Source organism: Tachysurus vachellii, chromosome 12, assembly GCF_030014155.1.
Source record: "Tachysurus vachellii isolate PV-2020 chromosome 12, HZAU_Pvac_v1, whole genome shotgun sequence".
Classification (NCBI taxonomy): Eukaryota; Metazoa; Chordata; class Actinopteri; order Siluriformes; family Bagridae; genus Tachysurus; species Tachysurus vachellii.
In genome coordinates this window covers 17942962-17958914 of record NC_083471.1, presented here as the reverse complement: position 1 = coordinate 17958914, position 15953 = coordinate 17942962, and the positions used below count along the sequence as shown (strand labels likewise).

The following is a 15953-nucleotide window of genomic DNA, read 5'->3' as shown; positions in this document are numbered from 1 at the left end:
AATGAGGTCTTCGGTACAGAGAGCAGCATGGAATATATGAGGCTGCTAGGCTTCTAATGATATGGAGCAGATGGAAGTGCATATACCTAGCGTGTCCACTTCAGCAATACGTTTCGTTTCCAGCTGGAGGTCGATGTCTTTGGGAACCGTCATTGGCTTGTTGTCTATGTGGCCGTTGTATTTCCTAAAAAATACACAAAATCCATACGTCTGTGCAAGTTATATATACACCCACATGTAAAGCCACAGTTAGAGGATGTACGGTCAGATGTTAAATTTTTTCATGCAATTGTTCAAACAAGCAAACCTTATCTCAATCTTAGCGTCAAACCTAGTGTCAAATTATACAATAAGGTTTTAGAGGAGTGAGCATGAAAAATCATCTTGTCTCCCTTTCTGAAGACGAACTAAGGTAATATTGATATTTGCTTATACATAAAATAAATCAAAGCAAATCTAAATTACTGGGATTTCTTTTTAGCCCTAAATGATATACAGATTTGCAAAGCATAGCTCAGACTTGGCTCAATTTCCCTTGGAAACACCACCACCATCAGTGTTTGTACCTTTTACTGAGGATTAGAATCCAGCTTGCTTTAAAAAAAAAAAAAAAAAAAAAAAAAAAAGAGGCTAAATATACACAATGCTGAAATCAAACACATTCCTTCCTCAGCACTAAAGCTGTTGGCATGAGAATGTTGAGGTCTGCTGGGAACAGTAGGATACTGGAAAGTGAAGAGGGGGAGAACATGGGCCTCCAGATCAACAGAGGCCAGTGTTTGAGCCCTTTGCCCCATAGCCGCGGGCCAGCTGTCCTAAAAAGCAGTGATCCTCTCGTCTGGAGCGCTGTTGTTTACCCAAGGGCCATGCACACTACGGCGACTAGCACAAAAGCCCTGTGGGAATCCCGATCTTCTATAGTTTTGATCTCGGCGCTACCTGCCTCGGCTCGGGAGATCTCCAAAGAGCACGGCTCCAAAGAGAATGACTTACCGGAAGGTAAGCAGAACAAGAAAGGTGGACATTGGCCTATCTGTACTATTTTAAGGAATTAACATGCTGGACTTTCAGTGTAGAGATTAAACAAAGATACTGAGTGAGAACTAAACTAGGAACTAGTACTCATTAAGAGCAAAGAATACTACAGTTCAGCGCTGGTTTATTGGTAATTATAAAGAAACAAAATTCAACTGTACTACATACCTGTCCTTTTTGTTCTTCCATCCTTTCTGGTGCTTTCCAGCGAGGCTCCTCAACTCATCTTCTGTTGGATGCTGGTACCAACGCAGACTGAAACATGCAAGCCAGGAATAACATAAGCATAACAGAACAAGGTAGATTTTGAAGATTTGTGTACAGCCTCTTCAACTTTGTTTGGAAACCATTTGAGTCCTGAGAGGGCTGTGCTGCTTTTAGTTGTTTTCAATGTTTATTTATTCATTAATGAAAACTCAATTATGGAACTCTCTAGGGCAAAAAATCCTCTGTTTGAACTAGCGGGGAAAAAAAATCAAAAAGTTTCACAGTCCAAACAAGTACTGATGAATTATTGAACACATTCTGAGGAGCTGTTTACTCTAAACACATGGAACTAATTAGGAGAAACCAGGCGGGGTTTGTCGTGATCCTCTTGGGTTAATTCCACTTTCTGAAGCTGCCCTTTGGTCTTACTGATGAGCCGTAATGATGCATCTTTGGAAGGCCCATTATGCTAACAATAAAATTAGAGCTTGAGCGAAAGTAGATCATGTTCTTGTTGAACCTGCCTTCGACATGAACTGCTGAGATACAATGCTAGAGCACTCGAAAGGTCAATCAACACAAAAGGGTCTCGGTGCCTTTGCTCATTACCTGCCACTGCAAAGCAGCCATCTTGCGAAGGAGTAGTGAGGTATAATTTTCTGAATCACACAGGCCATTACCATGGTAACCACCAGTTGCACACTGATCACACCCTGGGGATTGAAGACACAAAAAGTATAAAAAGGTTACACAGTGCAAATAATAGTTAAGTGAAAAGGACAAGTTAAATATACATTACATGCAAGCTACACATTTGACACTTTCTGAATTATTAACACGAAAACAGGAATACTAATAGAAAATAATAACATTTATTAGACGATTCCTGATATGAGAAATTTAGAACTTTCGGGTGGTTCTTTACAGTTACATACATAAGATACCAAATAAGACCATTTGTGTGGGTTCTTGGTCAAGAGTGTGAAAATCCTGTCATCATTGTGCACCCGAGAAGCCAGACGGTGTCAAGAGGGAGGCATTTTCATTTGGCCAAACAGGCTGGATATTACAAACATGCTTGAATGTATCACTCCGGTATCAAAACTCATAACTGCCCTTTTAACCCAGCATGAAACTACTTCAACTGGAGTGGATGTACTGTAGCCATAAACTGACCAATTCTACCATCCACACCAGTGGAGCACAGTCTGAGCCCTGCACTTCATAGTGAGACACGAACCTGCATTTAAATCACCTCTAATCTGTAAATGTGTTTGAGTAAAAGCTTGACTTCAGGTCACAGTATGTGAGCTTGTCAGACCATGGGTATTTCAGTCCAGACCAATTACATGTGCAAAGTACACTCACTAGAAGGTTTAATAGGAACACCATCCTGTACACCTACACAATGATGCACTTATCCAGTACCTCCAGGATTTGGGGATTTTCAGATCAGAGAAATAATCACAAAATCAAGTAAACAACGACATTCTGAGGAGCATGAATTTTTCAAAAAGACTAATTTTCTGTAGAGACGGGCCAAGACGTAGCATTACAGCACATTGCACGCAACCTTTTTCAATTCACGTGAATCAAACATGAACACAATTATCAGAGAAAGTAACTACATATGTGTCTTTACTTCTATTTCACCAATTCAAGTCTTTTTTCTGCCAAAAAAAAATGCACAAAAACTCTTTTGCTTACCATATTTGTAAAAAAAAAAAAAAAAAAAAAAAAAAAATGCAGAAAAAGCAAGCATTTTGAGTGGCAACAATCACAAAAAGAAATCTCTGAAATCATAAAGGGACTGAATTATCCAACCAACTAAATCATGTGGCAGCAGCACAAATGTAAGAATCATGACTGATATGGATAATTTCATATCTTGACAAAGAATTATCTTGACAAAGAATATTTTATTTTCTCTAAAACGTATGAAAAAAGATATGTACAGAAAATAAGTGCATCCTACTTGATGAAATGCAATTTTTATTTTCTATGTTTATTTGGAAGTGATGTTGAACCAACAAGAACCAGAAAAACATTATTATTACCAATAAGAACAAGCAAAAACACACTCAAAACAGGAACAATATAAATGCAAAATAATAAGACCACCTTTTCAAATTCTAGTAATCCATTGTACAGAAGCACCTCTGGTTTATTGTACATTTTCCCAAGCTTTAGTTGTTAGTAGTAGTTAGTTTAGCAGCTTCTGTCCCATACCTTTATAGAATTTATACAGAATGATGCTAAAAACAAGAATATCCACAATTTCTTGCGGAGAGAAAACAGAATCTCAGACAACCACTCTTTCCACCCATGCTAAGCAGAAAGGCAGAACACACAATATGTTAGAGCTTATAGTGGATGTGTTATTAAAGCAGAGGTCCGTGTAAAGTTCCTCTCCTGTCAGTCAGGAAAAGGAATCAGAGGCTACAATGGGAACAGGCTCACCTACACTGGACAGGTGAAGATTGGGGGGGGGAGGACAGGACAGGCGATGTCCATTTTCTATGAATAATTGTGAATAATAGCATAAATGAATGAATGTTCATTCATGAGCAGGTGAATAGGTGTTCCTTTCAAATTGGACCGTGAGTATATGTCAGTAGTTTTTGACAAAATGTAAATTAAAATCACTTGTCACTGTCTATCACTTCATCTGTATGTCGTAGACATGCTCATCGTCTGGTTTTTAAAACGAATTAAAATTTTTAGTCCCTTACAAAAAGACAGATTTGACTACTGAAGCTCTGGGTTGATTAACTTAATGCAAACTTTGGTTGATGTATCAATGATTAATAATAATTTTATTTAAAAATTACGTTTTTTTTAATTAAAAGACGTATTTTTTTTATCCATTTACAGTTACATTTATTGTTGTGGAACAACTGTGAAACAAGTTAGTTCCTTTCATCACTTCGGCTATAAACAGCTGTTACTTGACCAGTCTCTCTCTTTTGTTGTAAATATCATACCGACACGTCTCTAAGTTAGCTGTTCGTACAGAAAGGTAGAAGAGCGCCTCTTTAGTAGCAACACCGTCTAACCAATCAAAACCTGGAATTCAAGAGTGCTGCTTTACAAGAAGTAATAATGCAGGATAACTCATGATGCTGTTGTTGTCCTTCAGCTGCTCCATGTTCATTGTCCCCATAGCGGATCATCCGAACCCCATATTTGATTTTTTCATGCCTTCCTGATGCATTCCTACCGTTTTATCTAGGCTTGGTAGTAGCACTGAGAGTAACCCATCAGTGGCTGGGTTGGTCCTTGCCCAGGAATCGAACTCGGACTGTGGTGGAGAGAGAGCGCAGGATCCTGCTGCTGGACCACCAGGGATAATAATTACTAAACATCATTTGCATATTTACTGAAACTACTTTATTACTGGATCAGACTCTTTTAGATACATTTTCCTAGTTGGTACTGGTGAAACATTATGAATTCTTAAAATGTATTTGAAACAACGATTGCTACAATTAGAGATTTCTAGCATTATTATATTATATTTTATTATATTATATTGTAGAAGACAATATAATATAATAGTGGCAGAAAACCGGTGAGGGGGAAAAAGGAGCCAGTGTATAGAGGGAATACAGGAGCCACATTTGTAGGTCACATAAATGGCTTGCTTCCTTGCAGTCATCATTCAATCCAATTGTCAACTCAAACAACCTGGCATACTCAGTCGGAGGAAAAAAAAGTGCTCTCCTCCTTTTCCGTTTTCAAACACAAGTTGTATGATCTACCACAACAACTAGTAAACTCTAGAATTTAATGGACAGCTTCAAGAAAGTCATCTACACACTCAATTCTGCCAAGGCTTCTGAAACTATCAATAGTGCACTGCAAGTTACTTAGGTGTCCATTACGAGAACAATCACAGCACCTTACGAGGTCACAGAGTCAGTGCCATATTACTGCTGTTCAACCCCCGAACAACTCAGAACTTTGTTACACTTCAAATCAAACCACTTTCAAAATAACTCAGAGTACTCTGAAAACACTGTTAAACCAGAACACCAGGGTGATTGTGAATACAGTTTCCTATAGAAGGGATATCGTCACTGTTATTGCTGCTCCTAGAAATAAGAGCCAGAAAACACATCGCTCTTAGATCTAGGGAACTTGTATCTGTCCCAGTAACCTGGTTTACATATTCTATGATGATATCTGATAAAGAGAAAGGTGTTAGGTGTAAGACCACCAAGGCAGCAGGATTATCCATAACAACACCAGTGAAGAGCATTAGGTCTGAAAACTGAATGAAAAGGTGAGTGATAAGGCACAATAAAATTGCTCCATTTTAGTGATAGATAGATAGATAGATAGATAGATAGATAGATAGATAGATAGATAGATAGATAGATAGATAGATAGATAGATAGATAGATAGATAGATAGATAGATAGATGAAGAATGCAACAGCATTGAAAATGTTTTAATTTGCCTAATAATTGTGAATAGTTGATAAACTATTACATTTTCATTTCCAGCATTTAGCAGACGCCCTTATCCAGAGCAACTTACATTTGTATCCCATTTTACACAACTGAGCAATTGAGGGTTAAGGGCCTTGCTCAGGGGCCCAGCAGGGGTAGCTTGGTGGTCCTGGGATCGCACTCACAAACTTCCGATTCGTAGTCCAAAACCTTAACCACTTGGCTACCAGTATCACTTGAAACTGGCAAACTGATACTCTTTGGCATGACAGAAATAATAATAATAAAAAAAATAATAATAATAAATAGATTTATTTGATTCTCTCTTAAAATGTGTATTCCCACCTCCTAGGGCCTCTACACTACATCACAAAGTGAGTTTATTGGCACAAAATAATGGTGACAAACACTGCCAAATAACCTGTGCCAGTAGTATAATCAGTATAAAGCAATGTGTGTATAGTCAAGAAAAGAAAATGTTTAGTGAGTATGTACAACAAACCAACATATAGACTGGGGTGGAAGATTATATCATTATATGCATTTGTTTAATGTTCAAAATATCTATATATCTATCTTTTGTAATTGGATTTAAACCAGAAGTATTCTGTAGTTATTTATTTATTTTAATGTTAAGCTGACCACTATTTTCTGGAAATACTGAAATCCCTTAAAAATAAGTCTCCAAAAAAAAAAAAATTTCCCCCAATTATGAAGGGGTTTCTTTTATATAGAAAAAACATCACAGTCTATTACGCCTCATAGACATTGGACTTATTGTATAATGTAAAGCCATGTTGCTTTAGGGCTATTTTCATAAGTGGCATAAAGGGGGATCTTTAGTTTGGAGGGGAAAATTCAACAGCAGGTCTAGATGATCTGGTCCCAGCGATGGTCTAAGGAGAACCACCATTTTCTAATAACAGCAGAAGTGATTTTATAAAGTTTATCTTTACTACATCGTTCCATATCGATTTGTCGTATTTTGAAGACATACAACTTTATAATGGGTTTGAGGCCTGGAGTTGGAATGGGGCATTTTTTTTGATGTAGGTATGTAGCTATCTGTGTAGTTATGCTGCAATATAACACTAGCCTAACACCAAGTCTCATATAAGCTTATACAGTGAAAAGGACGTTAAATGGTTTGAACTCGGGATTAGTGATCAGGCAGTTGGACGGTACAAGACCCAGGACTACCAATCTGCCGCTGTGGGCCCTTGTTTATTTGACTGAATTATTTCCTGGTGAATTTATGACTGGTTTATTGTCACATCAGCTTAATATGCTATTTTATGTCATATGATATAGTACAGACAATACAGATTAAACAACATAACACAATTTAATAAAATAGATCCATCATAATACATGGAAACATTGCCTTGACCAAAAAAAAAAAACATTTTACACATACAAATTCTCTACAAGGTTATTAACATGCATTTTTTATTAGAAAATGTAAAATATTTTTTGGGTCCAACTTAAAAAAAATAAGTCCTTAAAAGTTTGCCCTGATAGAAATCACTTTCTAATGACATGTAAATCTGAGCAGATCAAAGTGTATGTTTTACAGACAAAATAGTGCAACATTCTTTGCATGCTCATGCTTCTTCAGCCTTCAATAAATACCCATGAGTCGGTCTAGTACATCCTTGTATATGCAACTTGGTTATGTCTGGATTTAAAAGGAAGGATGCATCTTTTTCCCATTTCTGGGTTTATTTGAAATTATTTTAGTACTAGTAACCAGTAACCAGTATCACTTTTTGACTTGGCATTTGATACCCACTCAAGTGTCCATCTAATACTTTGTGGCACCATGTCCATAGACTGCCAAAGAAATGCAGCAGACAAATGTGACCAGTGTGTGTGACACCGAAAATATAGGTCACACATACACACTGAGAGGCGAATTGGAGGTGTAGACCTGAGCCATCGGTATAAGGACCAGGTCCGCAGGGAAAAATTAAAGCAGCAGGAGTTGACAATCAGCCTCAGTGGCACTGACCCAAAATACACAGGGGCCAAATGATGTCTGAGCTGGACTGGAAGAGATAACCAAGAGATCAAAGTAGTAAATCACTAGGTCCTTCTTTAAAAAAATAAAAAAATAAATAAATAAATTTAGACCCTAGGCTGAAGGATGTTAACAGGTGGGTGTAAGTTTAAAAGCTTACATGCCGTTTTTCAGTGTAGAGTTCTGCATTTCCTTCACTTGATATTATGACGCATACTAGAGCTGGGCGATAAAACAATAACGATATGTATCGCGATAGACATGTGATCAATATCAATAAAAAATGTGTTTGATAAAACGTTCGATATTTTTTATTCTTCGTCGGAAGAAAACAGAGGTTGCAAAGCAAGTTTGGTTGCATTAACAAAGGCACTCAATCTCTGGTAACCTAGCAACGTAGAGAGTGACACACTAACAGCCAATAATGTAACAGTATCATGTTTGTTTGCACCATATCGTTGTCTCGTGCTGGTCTGCTGGATTCCTCTTCAGTAACCGGCGACTGATAAGCAGAAAATGAGCGCCGCAGCGAATGAGGAAATTGTAAATAAAAGAGGAAAAGTCAGCTACTTTTTCATATTTCTGCAGGTTTTATATATAAAACAATGTTACTGTATTGTATCAGCTGTTTTTTATATTACAGATGTATCTCAGTCTACCTTAGTTTTATTTATGTTTACAAAAGACTGCACATATTTTAAAACACTTTTTTTCACCAGAAGGTGAACAGCTAGTGAACGTCCTAGCACTAAACTTGCACTAAATTCTCAGCTTTCTCTATGTTTATATTAACACTTTGCACTATTACTATTTATTACACTTTATTAAGCATTTCTTACATTTCCTTTCATTTTGCACCTTAAATGATAAGAGATAATTGTTAAGTGTTCATTGTGACTTTAGACTTATGTTTACATTTTAATTATTTTTTTATAGTTATAAAATTAATAGTTTTCCATGGTTGTTGACATTTCTGTCTTAATAACTGAGGGGATTATGATCAGAAGAAGGTTAAGTTTAAAATAAAAATGTTTAAATGTAATAAATTTTTCTCCTGGTCCTTATTTTAAATCGGTCAAAAAAAATATCAATAATTATCGATATCGACCGATATGAAACACTGATATCGAGATACAGTTTTCAGCCATATCGCCCAGCCATAACGCATACTAAACTAATGTAAGATAAATCTGGACAGCTTATAATATTACAGACATTCTCGTTCTCCACCCTGTTCTCCTCCCATTAGGGTCTAAACCTTATGCCAGACTGCTACTTAACAGCAAAACCAAACAAAAAAAGTGAATATAAATTTTTCAGAACTTTTGGCATATGATTGTATAAAATGACCAATATGCAGGCTTTTTCCATATAAAAAGATCAAAGGTGCTTTCTGGAGTGGTGAAGAGGTTCTCAAAGGCAGGTCTCACAGGGTTTTCACACTCGCAGGTTAGTCCAAAACAGAGCACAGTTCACAAGTAGAATTAGTAATGTGAAAGCTGTCATGTGGACCAGAAAGCGTGCTGTGGTACTGAAACTGAAACCAAGCTGTAGGAGGTGCTCTGAGTTCAGTTGCTCTGAAACTTTGCCAAAATTCCAGTGAATGTGAATGCAACTCATTCTCAGATCCTAAGTGACCTTTGCATGGGTTTTAGCCAATGAAGACATCATGTTACATCATGACATGTACCATCAAGGTCCGGGGAATGGTGTGAGACACATACGGGGCGAGATGCATTACTGCACATAACGGCACTAAAATATCAACAAAAAATTCCTGCTGAGTCCTTTTGTGTTCTCCATGCGAGTTTGAGATGACATGAAATGAAAACCAAGGTTCGACTGAATCAAATAAGTCTGAAATCAGTCCAAGGGGAACAATCACTCTTTGATTTGGACTGCATCAAGCATGTCGTGTGTCAAAACCAACTCAGACCCAGACTAGGTCCTCAAGGCATGTCGGTTGAGGAAATGTGCAAAAACATTTGAGAAGAAAAACAGGGCTCCTGAGTGTTACAACAGAAAACCATTCACCCCATAAGCCAGAAACTGGCAGAACCTGAGATGGCATTACTCTCCCTTCCCCTGTCAATCAAAGCAACATTCACCAATCCTAGGCATTTGTGAGAACTTTTGTATCAGGAAGAGTGTTTTCCTTTTACAAGCTTACGCTGCCCTGTGACAACGCATGTGAGGCAGTTAAAAACATATCGGCTTCACTGGCCTCACATGTCCTGGAGGAAGCATTTTTTAAATTGTCGTGTGATAGGTTAAAGCTACCTAGTTGGTGGAAACTGGCATGTGATCAAATTGTAGAGAAAACCAGAAATATGATTAACATTCCTACCAGTTACACTATGCATAAATAGGCTAGTAATTACTATTCATATAAGTGCACAGGAGGATTACGGTTTGTATATGAATGCAACAGATTAATATGTAGCATGTAAGTCACTAATGCTTATGAATACAACATAGTGTTCAACAATGATAGAAAAAGAAAACAGCAAACTGATGACAGAGTGACCTGAATCACGAAAATGGTGCCTTCATTTATAGGAACCACTAAATGGAACCGGGTTGGAAAATAGAAATGTACAACTATTATGGCATATTTCTAAACAGCTGTCAGTGTAATTGTGGTGCACTTACTGATGTGGGGGAAAAAAAAAAAACAGAAAATGCAAAAAAAGGAAACAAAGACTTCAGGGCAGTTCTGCAAACAGTTGAGATGCTTTCACACATATAGGGATTTTATCTGTACAAGTCACAAAGTCACCGGTTCTATAAAGGTGCCATAGTAATAATCATGGTTGCCATAGCGATAACGTTGATCAGTGGGTGGCGCAAGTAGCATACCTCTTCATAACAAATCTGTTTTCTGAAGCTAAAATAAAACATTCTGGAGGGATATTTGAAGTTAGGACATAAAATTCAGCAGTGTACATCTACATCATATATAATATAAGATAAAGGAGAAACAGTGTGTGCTCTTGTCTTCTACTGTCTTCAAACCCATTGGTAGGTGCTGCACCAAGTTGCTTTGTATTTACAGAAACTTAAACATTTCTTCACTTTGTCACAAAAAATCTAGTAACCATGTGTTTCCCGGAATGATCTCCGTCTCTTTGTTGAAATGAGTCGCTGTATATGAGAATGTGGCATAAATATAAGAGCTAGGCTCTTGTGCAGACCGATAGCCAACCAATAAGCTATTTTAGATTGCCTCTGCCAGGAGGTTAAAACATGACTGCAGAACTTGTTATAACTATAAAACAGATCTCTGTCTTTACAGGTAAACGATCATTTGTTGCTCATGGATATTTTTAAAAGTTCTATAATGACTTCTGACACTTCTAACTTCTAACTCATGACACCGTGACTGCCTCTGAGCAAAAACATGACTGAAGAATCCTGCCTATAACATCACATTATAAAATATTAAAATATTTGTTATAACTATTTTATAACACATATATACATTTAAGTTTAAATAACCATTTATTGTATTGTGTACCCCAGGATGCCATCGACTTTAAAATGCTCCGACAATGCAGTAAACCTTGTTTTTACAGCAACATTATAAGTATGAGTTTAAAAAAAAGACATGACGTGAGGTCATTATGGCACTGACTACACATCTAAAGAGCGTTTTCGTCTGCGCGTCTTACACTGCTCTGTGACCCTTAGCCTCTTTATTAGGAGAATATAGTAAACAAAGGCATGAGGTAAAGTCATTATTAAATAGGCTACACATTTACATGTGGCACTTATGCAGACTTGCATGACTAATTCAGGACAGTATTTGCAGTTTAGTCACAGCCCCAGAAACTGGAGACTTCCTCAGAATATCTGCTTAGTTTTCAGCAGGAGTTTTCTCAAACACACACTTCATTGTGACGCTGCAGCAGGACTGCTTATAAACCATTATGCTCAAACAGCAAATCAGTGATTACTAATGATAGCTACCTATGACTTCAGGGCAGTTCTGCAAACTATTGCTGCTCAAAACACAAACCTTAAAGAAAAACTATGTTGTATTGGGTTAATCAGCTAATTACCAAGTGGTTTAGGAGATGAACGCTCAGTGCTGTGGTCCACCACACTTACATCCCTCCCTCATGTAGAGTCATGTATACGCAACAGAAACCCCAGTCAAAAATAAAATAGCATAAACATCAGGTTCTGTCCAAAAATAAACAGTAAGCAGCTGCTCATACAGGCTATGACTGGAACAGGATGTCAGGCGCTCATAACGCCGTAATCTAGAAAACAACAAAAAGAGATTCTGTACAAGTTAATCCAAACTTGTTGCTGGGAAGAACACAGCTCTGCTTTCACAGCACATGCACAGCACAGCACAGCACAGCAGAGCTTTCACAGACATGCAAGGTCATACAAATAGCAGCGTCTAAGCTGAGTCTCTAATCAGCAGAGTTCAAGTTCAAGTCAAGACTTCTTTAATGAATAACAGTAGAATTCACCATCATATTTTGAGAATAATGACTTTATTTCAAATCTGTATTGCATAGTTATACATGGTACTATCTGTTTTGTAGTGTGAGTAGTGTAGTGTCCATGATCAAAATTCCAACAAGAATACGTGTGCTTCAAATACCCTTCAAGGATGATCTACTTATTCAACTGAAAAACTGACGTTTGGAATGTTGAACACTTCGGTCATAACTTGGCTTACCTAGCAGAAGATGGGAGGGGCTACCAGGTGCTGATGCTGAATGAGAAAAAAAAATTCTGTCTGATTTATTTTTCAACATTTTCAAAATTCACTGTATTCTGTTCAATCTAGCAGGTTCACAGCGAACGGGTCTGACATCATTTGCCATCGGCTGGGACTTGTCTTAAACTTCCGGTTAGTAAAAAATCCATGGTAGTGTTCCATTTAAGACAATATTACACTTCTGAAATTCAAACAATATGTGGTAGAATGCTGAGTGCAGAGTATACAGTACAATATTGGGGATGCAGATATTAAGAAGCGATTAGTATTCATGACAGTTTGTACTGTGTAATAAAAAAACTAATGTAATAAACTATTTCCTTTGGTTAATTATACCTCACAGCCTCAGAGTCCCTGGTTCGATCCTGAGCTCAGGTTACTGACATGTTTGCATGTCTGACCTCATGTAAGGTTCTTCTGGGTTCGGAAGGAGGGATATAAGTAGGTAGGTTTGATGCATTATTTTGGCTCTTGGCTGTGAATGTGTGTGTGTGTGAATGTGTGTGGATGCGAGTGTGGATGGTGTCCAGAAGAAAACCGGCCACCGAAAATTAATGAATGGGTGTATGGATGAATGAGTGGATGAGTGTGTGTATGAGTGTGTGGATGAGTGTGTGGATGAGTGTGTGGATGAGAGTGTGTGGATGAGAGTGTGTGGATGAGAGTGTGTGGATGAGAGTGTGTGGATGAGAGTGTGTGGATGAGTGAGTGAGTGAGAGAGTGGATGAGTGAGTGAGTATGTGAGTACGTGAGTGAGTGAGTGAGTGTGTGTGAGTGGATGAGAGAGTGAGCGAGTGTGTGTGTGAGTGAATGTGTGTATGAGTAAGTGTGTGTGTGAGTGTGTGTGTGTGTGAGTGAGTGAGTGAGTGGATGTGTGAGTAGATGAGTGTGTGGATGAATGTGTGGACGAATAAGTGGATGAGAGAGTGAGCGAGTGTGTGAGTAAGTGAGTGAGTGTGTGTGTGAGTGAATGTGTGTATGAGTAAGTGTGTGTGTGATTGTGTGAGTGTGTGTGTGAGTGTGTGTGAGTGAGTGAGTGAGTGGATGTGTGAGTAGATGAGTGTGTGGATGAATTAGTGGATGGGTGTGTGGACGAATAAGTGGATGAGTGAGTGAGTAAATGGATGAATGACTCAATCAACGAGTCAATGAAAATTAAACAGACTTAGAAGACACGCAAATCCTTTTATGAATTTTGTTTGAAATGTGTTTTGTTTAAGGAAAGCAAACAGGGGACTTAAACAAAAGACTGTTGTCTGTGTAAACATCTCAGCATACAGGTGATACACATTTGAAGATGGCTCCTCTATTAGTTTTGTTTATAGCATCTCAGTTTACATAGTCAGCCACTTTAAAGCCAAGTACACAATAAATGGAATATTTTAGGTAAATCAATAACATTAATACATGTTAATATGAAACTGATGTCCAGCTCTTACACCGTGCAGCTGTGACCAAAGGCACAATTTGTGTGCTCAGTTCTTTCAACTTCCTACATGCAATTTGTTAAATTCTGGCATCCAGTTCCCTTCACTGTGTCCTGGGTGTTTGTTTGCTAGTTTGTTTTTCCCCTCCACCTGACAGATATCTAAACACAATCATGCAACTGGGCAGAAGATGGAAAAACAGAGTTAGACAGACAGATAGATTGATTGATAGACAGTTAGACAGGAAGATAGACAGACAGACAGACAGATAGATAGATAGATAGATAGATAGATAGATAGATAGATAGATAGATAGATAGATAGATCATTCCACATAAACACATTTATGAATTTTAGCGAATTGAAACTGTTTTGTATGGAGTTGTTAGTGACCCATTAGTGTCTCTAACCTTGCTAGACTTTGCAGAAAGACATTTGATGCTGTTGTCTCCAGCCCACGCTTCACCGTATATTAATTGTGGGAAGCTTCGAATTGAAGTTTTTCTGAATAAAAAAATGCACTAATAAAGAAAATATTGTGCTAAAATTAGACTGCTCAAAATACCACATTCTCAAACATGTCAGTGCTGCATGTGGTGCTACACTCTTAAATTAATCGTCCCTTTGTGTGTTGAGAATAAATCAACTCCACTTTTTTCCATTTTTGTTTTGAAACATTATCAGTCCTTGATACATTATCAGAGCTTGATTTGGGGATTTAAGATTCAGTCAGAATCAGAAAGAGCTTTATTGCCAGGTATGTTTTAACATGTGAGGAATTTGTTTTAGTGACAGAAGGTCCCCAGGGTAACATGACATATACAATATATACAATTTGTATGTACAAATGTACAAGTGTGAAATGTGCAATTGAAATATAAATACTATGTGTTTTAAGTAAATAATGTGTAAGAATAGTGTTGTGTGTTTCACATATTTTAAGTGTTCTTCAGATGGATTGCCTGAGAGAAGAAACTGTTCCTATGTCTGGTCGTTCTAGTGCTCAGGGTTCTGTAGCGTCGACCAGATGGCAACAGTTCAAAGAGGGAGTGTGCTGGATGTTAAGATGCTTGAGTACAAGTATGTGCCTGTAAGATAGCTTCTAACAGGGAAGACAAGAAGAAAAGAACGAAAAATTGAACAAATGAATGCTAATGACTGAAGGAAGCAAATGGTGATGTCTTTCCATGTGTATGATCTGTATTATGTCACTAACCATCACACAATGAAACAATAGGTCAGACATATGAAAAACATTATTTATATTATGGTTTTACTGTTTCAGGACAAGATCAGAAACAAAACTCAAACTGAGTATCAGATCACTGAGTCCCTACAGTGTAATTTTTGGTGTATTGTATATATTTATAGAATAAGGTGACAGGTAGAAATGTATCACTTTACAATGTGCTCAAATAAACAAGAAAAGCCTCTATAGGTTCTACACTACTAGAATGCTTTGAAATAAGATTCAAAGATGACAATCGAGTGAAACTTTGGGTTTAATAGGATCAGAATTTGACTGGTGTGGTTTGAGAATGCGTTAGTGTTTGATGTAAATTCAACTTTGTCCCAACGGATGTTTGTTGACTTTAATACAGAGGGCAAACAGTGAGATGTGTAGAGGACATGCTGAGGTCAAATGCACCTCTGATCAGGAAGTAGATAGGGACAGGTAGCACTCTCACACCCACCCACCCACCCACCCACCCACACCCACCCCCACACACACTTCTCGACCTAAATAATCAATGTCATACAATTCTTCTGTGACAGCCATAATGCAATAATGCTCCATGATCACTACATAAAATCCAACCCTGACACACACCTACATCACAACACTGCTGGCTTTAGTTAGTGCAGTTGAGCTAAGAGTAAAGACTTGATGAACAAGGAAGCATCACGGTAGTATCTCTGAGCCACAGACTGCTTATATAAGCTATTAGGATGAGTAAGAAGATTCACTGTGAAATACATAACTGTCCACTCCAGGATTTGGTCCAAGAGGACAGCTACATGCCACTTGCTGCATCCTAAATAACCCAGTTTATTATGTAGTGTGTACTCAG

At 37.7% G+C, this 15953-nt stretch overlaps 1 protein-coding gene across 1 annotated transcript in view; it reads right to left on the bottom strand.

Annotated features, from left to right (window-relative positions):
• tmem161b (transmembrane protein 161B) overlaps window positions 1-15953 on the bottom strand; it is a 29144-nt gene that overhangs the window by 12848 nt on the left and 343 nt on the right. Inside the window, exons 2-4 of the mRNA XM_060883433.1 lie at window positions 1852-1955; window positions 1204-1290; window positions 87-184 (exon numbers count right to left, since the gene is read on the bottom strand). Coding sequence (XP_060739416.1) covers window positions 87-184; window positions 1204-1290; window positions 1852-1955 — 289 coding nt within the window. The remainder of the gene's footprint in view (window positions 1-86; window positions 185-1203; window positions 1291-1851; window positions 1956-15953) is intronic.